Source organism: Tachypleus tridentatus, chromosome 8, assembly GCF_004210375.1.
Source record: "Tachypleus tridentatus isolate NWPU-2018 chromosome 8, ASM421037v1, whole genome shotgun sequence".
Taxonomy (NCBI): domain Eukaryota; kingdom Metazoa; phylum Arthropoda; class Merostomata; order Xiphosura; family Limulidae; genus Tachypleus; species Tachypleus tridentatus.
Window position 1 is genome coordinate 134,260,533 of NC_134832.1, and position 6,396 is coordinate 134,266,928.

Below are 6,396 nucleotides of genomic sequence, written 5' to 3' on the forward strand. Positions count from 1 at the left end.
TGGTGGAACATTGGAGAGCTAAAACAAATCAGTAAGTACTGGTTGTTATATATCTTAATTTTTGAGAAGTTGGGTACAATTATATTCACTCAGTAACTTTGGTAACCAGTCAGTGAGGATTATTTCCATTAATTCACAGGGAAATGGATAATTAGATTCAATCGTGAAAGAATAAAATTTATGACAATTATGTTAGTTAATCAGTGGAGACAACTATATTAATCCAGATAATATGATCAATAATCAGTGGCTATTATTTCAGTTGACTTATGGGTAATTGGGGACTTAGATTCAATTATGAATGAATATCAGTTGATCTGTAATGAGTTTGAAATTGTCATGATGAAGTAGTGGTTTTAATTTTTATTCTTTAATAGTTTTCTTTTCAGTCATAATTTACTGTGTCATGAAATAGTCAAGAACATTTCTATTTCAGATTTGAGAACACTGTGGTAGCTCAGTTTTTTGGTCACACTCACAATGATGAATTTGAAGTGTTTTATGATGAAGAAACACTGGATCGACCCACAAATATTGCATACATTGGCCCAAGCGTAACAACATATGGTGGAGGTAATCCTGCCTACAGAATATACAGTGTGGATGGAAATTATCCCAGAAGCTCAAGGGTTGAGTACTTTCTCTTTATAATTTTGATACAGAGATTGAATGTCTAATATTAAATCTTGCCATGTATTTATTTTATAAGTGGATTAAGTTGCAAAAAAAAAAATTCTTATTAGCCAATGGCATTTTGTCAGATTAAAAGTATTTTTATGTTGGAAAGTGTTCAAACTAATTATTTAAATACATTGACTAAAATGCTCTGTAACAATATTTAATAAGTAATATAGAAACAAATTATTTTATAAAACTATGTGTACTAGAAAAGTAAGATATTTCATGGAATGATTTTTACTGTTCTATCTTAAGCATCTGTAATTTTTATGAATGTTTTTTTCTTCAGTCTTTGTTAAACCAGAAATGCTCATTTTTATAAAGTAATGTTAATACATATATTAGGTTGAGGAATAATTCGTGAGCGTTTTTAAATAATTTCATTCAAGCATTACATGCAAGACTATACAATACTTCAATGCATGAACACATTACACCCAAAACATTTATTATGATACTTTATTTCATGTAATACCTAGATATATAGTATGCATTGTTTTAAACAAAATTGTAAGAAATTAAATGCGAAAAGCAGATGGTGTCGAAAATGCTCGATTTTGTCCACTTGACATTCCATTTAATGAGCTGAAAATGAAAGCAAAAATTAAAGACATATGAAAATCAAACACACCATCTATTAGAGCAAAAAATTATCTACCAAATGACATGAAATATTTTGCGAAAGCGTTTCATTTATGAATATATTTTTTTAACTCAAAAAACACTCACAAATTATTCCTCAACCCAATATATATTGAAGGACATTTTTGTTTCATAAACTTTTATTTTGCTGGTGTGGCCTAAGGCTTCCCCAGAACATTCTTCATCCAGCTTGAGGCCCTTCATCTATTGAATCTGTACGTATTGAGTATGTTAACAGTGTTATGTGTTTTAAATGTTTGCTGTGATCCTTTGTGTGGGAATGCTTGGCCTAGTGTTTATTGTGTCAACCTATGGATCAGAAGGCCCAATGTTGAAGCCGTAATATATATGCTAGTGAACATGCCTGACACTTCCATCTGTGAAAGGAAGGAGTGTCTTAATCATGACAGTCAATCACAATTTTAATTTAAGAGTAGCAGTGTAGCTGGCAGGTGCTGCTAATTTATTAAATTACTTCTAGTCAGCAGCTCAAAATTTTGGATAGCTGAGCTGAACCTTGGGAACTCTGATCTGGCTATTTAGTTCATATGTTTTGTAAAATTCCATTCAAATTCTAAGTACCAATTACTTAAACTTCTAGAGTTTATGTTCTTATTTTCTTAAGGCTGTGTTAGACCATGAAACATACTACGTAAATATAACTGAAGTAAACTTGACTGACAGACCAGTGTGGGAGAAGATGTATTCTGCACGACAAGCCTTCAGAATGAAAGCACTTTTCCCATCAGACTGGGATGATTTGATTTGGCGCTTTGAAGTAAATGATGTTCTTTTCCAGAAGTTTTATAGGTATGTTTATAATTAAAATTTAAAGGAAAACTTTTTGTCTTTTTCTCATTTTCAGAACACAAATGTTAGGAATTTTCAAGAGATGTGGAAAATGTAAGATAGCTTGGAAAATAAGTTTTATGATGAATGTATTATCATTTAAAAATTCTCTAGATTTTACTCTTTCAAGTGATAACATATGTTTATAACTTTAATGCTGAATTGGGACAAGATTAATGATATAATAATATAGGTTGGACAGTTGCTTTTATTAATTCCTTTTTCATTAGAAATATTTTAAAATGAGTGGCTTGTCATCTTAAAATTTAAACAATTACTAATTTAGTGCTTAAATGAGTCTTCACATTCAGGATATATGTAAGCATGGTTTAAAATGCCATTGAAGTTAACTGTAATTTAAATATTGTATTCTTAGATACTTCAACAAACTGAGTGACCTCTATAACAAGCCATGTGTTGGTGCATGTAAAGCAGAGATACTGTGCAACCTTAGGTCTGGGAGGTCCCATGACCCCACATTATGTAAAAGAACTGTATGAAAAGTGTGTACTTTATAAGGTACTGAAGCAGATCTCACTTTTTTCAACAAAGCTAGAACTAAGCTGACCTGCTTAGAAGCCTAAGTTGTGTTTAATATACTTAATAAAAGCCAGACTATTTATATTTATAATATTAACAATGATGCATACTGAGTACTTGAAATAATTTTTCAAGAATGATTAGTGTCTTTGAGTTTTCGTTTTTTTATTAAGTTATTAAAATGTGAACTATTTATGAATAAAAACAGTCATATTGGAGAAACTATGAGTCTCATCCTTCTCAACTACTCTTCTTGTGAGATTTGGCTTGGTTATTTTGATACATTGTTTGGCATTCTGGAATTTTTTAAAGTGTGTGTTATTAAGAATTAGATATGTTGCAGTAATTCAGTTAATATAAATGGATTTAAAACATTGTGTCTTTTGTTTAAATTTGGTTCAGGTGATAAGTTAAAATATTTGTTTTTATTATCAAAATTGTTGTATTAAAGACCTGTATTTCTTATTTTTTATTTCAAATCTGTGGTATGATTTGGTTTGAATATTAATCTTTGACAAAAAAAATATGCTGTAGATGATATGTGAGCAAGAAAAACTACTTAAATTACTTGCTGCAGGCAGCACATTATCCAATGTTGATTGTTTATGGGAATTTTTTAATTATGTTTAATCACCTATTATAAATATTGTAGCATAATAGGAAACGTAATGTTTTACATCATTGATGCTTTCATCTCGTAAAGAGTTAGCATAAAAGCTACCACATTTCAGTAGTCGGTTTTATATTGTCAGTTAATCATTTATTATTTAGATGTACTTTATTGGTAATCATTGTTTTTAATTGAAATGTTCACATTATTTATTACGTTACACACATAAGAAACTTTTGTTAGTCCTCATCAAAATAGTAATTTTATATTTTCATTTAATTAAACATTTATTTTGTAATACTGACATTAAAATAACCTTGGTTGTGATAATTTCATTTCAAGTTAATTAAATAAGTTACTTCCAGGTCTTAACAAAACTGTATGAGATCATTTATTTTTGCACGATATCAGTGTGACATAATTAAAGCTTCCAGTCTTGTGAATTTTGATTCTTAATGTTGTTTATGTTCTTATGTTCAAAGAGAAAAACAATTTTGAAACAACAATTCTAATATATTATTTTGCTTAATAGTACTTTTGTTATGAGCATAAATATTGCAGATGCAAATCAGAGTTGTCATGTTATCCACTCATGTCATTTAGTAAGCAGTCCATAGCCAACGTTTTGTTCAGCATACGAAATTCTATTAGAAGTATTATAAACAGTTATACTTGTCTCAAAACAAAAACAAAACGTAATTAGACTTATTGTAATTTTACACTATATCATTTATTCAATCCCATTTGGCTTCCTGACAAGAAGAAGAAAAGTGGATAGTAATATTTCAACCATGCTACATTTGCCATATACATTATTCATGGTGCCTTTCACTCAATTTTTTTTCAGAAACATTCTTTTGAACATAATGTATTAATTGTAACATGTTAGCTGGCATTTTCTGTCATAGTGAATAGATTCATAAAACCATAATGCAAATAACAACTCACTTTGGGTGATTATATGTACAGCTTAATGTGCTAAATAGTTCAAATCCATGGATAAAGCAATTCAGTGCTCACCAAAAATATCTTATTGTAACTACTGAATGTGTGTGTGTTGAAACGTTATTCATACTGTTAATTACACTTGTCATAAGATAATAGTATTAGGTTTATCAAGGAGAAGAATGTGTAATATCACTAAAGGTTCTATTGGTTGTACAGAGTGAAGATTCTATTTATTTTCAATGTTTCAGTAGGTTTACCTGGTATCATAAGGTGAGATACAAGTATATAATTGTATTTTGACCGTACTGTGTTTGCTGTAACCATTTGACAGATTAGAAAAGGTGTTCACTACATAACAGATCTTGATACTCTTGTTGGTATAGAATGTTTAGAAAAGTAAGATTATCTGTAAGTTGTATATTAAAATAAATTGAAGATATAGCTTAACTTTAAGTTGTGGCAACTAAACTTGATGCTTTATTTGGTACACTTCAGTGAGTTAACTTTGAAACAACTGAAAATAATTACCAGCACTGTCTTATTGAAATATATACTTAGAGTATTAAAATTAAATTAATTTGCAGACTTTTGTATCTAACATCAGTTTAGGCTTTGCCCTATGTCAGTAAATCATGCTTGCATTAATATTCACGTAAGTGTAAGCCTATCAAGAAATGTACTAATCTACTATATACACCATATGAGTATCCTATCTAATATTTCAACTTTTCGTAAGTTGCACTATCAATATCATTTGCAACTTAAAATAATATTTATTTTGCTTACAGATATGGAAAAGTGAACAAGGCCTTTTTTAGGGAAACTATGGTAATTTTAAGATCTTAATATGAGAAAAATATAATTTGAGATATTGGTGAAATGTTTAAAATACTTCACCTTAGCTTCCACTATTATCCACTACTTGTTTGGCTGGTACATCTCAGTTACATGTTAGGTGGTGAAAAGTTTCTAAAATATTTTGTATTTATTTAATGATTAATAATAAAGCATGTTTGTTTATCTTATTTATTTTTTACTGTTTATCTATTTTCCAATGTTATTGCATTGGATAGAAATAATAAAATATATTATGCACATTTAAACCTTCTCGTGTTTCATTATTTAAACGTATTTAACAGCAATATTTTGCTGATAGTTGAAGAAAAATAATATTATAAAAAGTTTCTAACGTAGTTTTGTGTAATTAGACACTAATGATTTTTTTTAGAAAACGCCAACAAATATATTTGAGAACTTTAGAAATGTGTACGTGATGTGTTAGTTTTGCATATTTTTTGCAATATCTTTGGTGTTTTTAATTGTATTTTACTCATTACAGTGAAGTAAGGACCATTTTCCAGCGGAGGTTAAGTTCTCTTAATTATTTTTTCTTGAAAAGAGAACACAAAAGATTTAGAAGATTATCATTGGATCAATAGGATAACAAGCTTCAGATTCCTTTGTGATGTATTCTGAAGATAATAGAAGAGAGGATACAAGAGTTGGAAATGACATACTATGATACTATGGTAGAATTAAGAAAGTTTTGTTTTTGAAACATGATCCACCTGATCAGTAGTTCGAAATTAGGGATGGCTAAAGCTGGCCTAAACGTTTAGTTCGTGTTGTTATAACGTGCCATTCAAGTTGAATGTATTAAAACTAGTGCAGTGTAGCATTTTATGGATGGCTTTATGTTCATGGAATTCTTCCACAATTAATGATTATTCTGTATGTTTTAAAGACAGCATGTTAAGCAGAATCAGATAACTTGTTTTAAGCCATATACAATTGTAATACGAAATAAGTTATATTTCTTTCTTTTTTCCGATTTAATCGTGTACAAGCAGTAGCCGATATCTGATATAATGGTACTCTATCTTTTTACAGATTTATTTTTATTACATCTCAAATTAAGCAACGGAAATTGATAAGTAACATTAAACTATGTGGAGAAACAAAAGAAGAGGCAAAGATATAATTAATTGGGAAAAAATGAGGCTTTCACGAAAATAAAACGTGAAATAAACGAACGGGTGAATAGTGGAACTGACAGACAAAAGATGAGGTTCTTCAGATAATTATATAATGCACTCGCACACGACTGAATAAGTCAAGTATTTCAAATA

General features: G+C 29.3%; 1 protein-coding gene across 1 annotated transcript in view; it reads left to right on the top strand.

Moving 5' to 3' along the window:
• The window catches only part of LOC143223550 (sphingomyelin phosphodiesterase-like), a 36,837-nt gene extending 33,071 nt beyond the window's left edge, over positions 1-3,766 (top strand). The window contains exons 11-13 of the mRNA XM_076451648.1: positions 437-629; positions 1,946-2,130; positions 2,546-3,766. Coding sequence (XP_076307763.1) covers positions 437-629; positions 1,946-2,130; positions 2,546-2,669 — 502 coding nt within the window. The 3' untranslated portion in view covers positions 2,670-3,766. The remainder of the gene's footprint in view (positions 1-436; positions 630-1,945; positions 2,131-2,545) is intronic.
• The last annotated feature ends 2,630 nt before the right edge of the window (positions 3,767-6,396 follow it).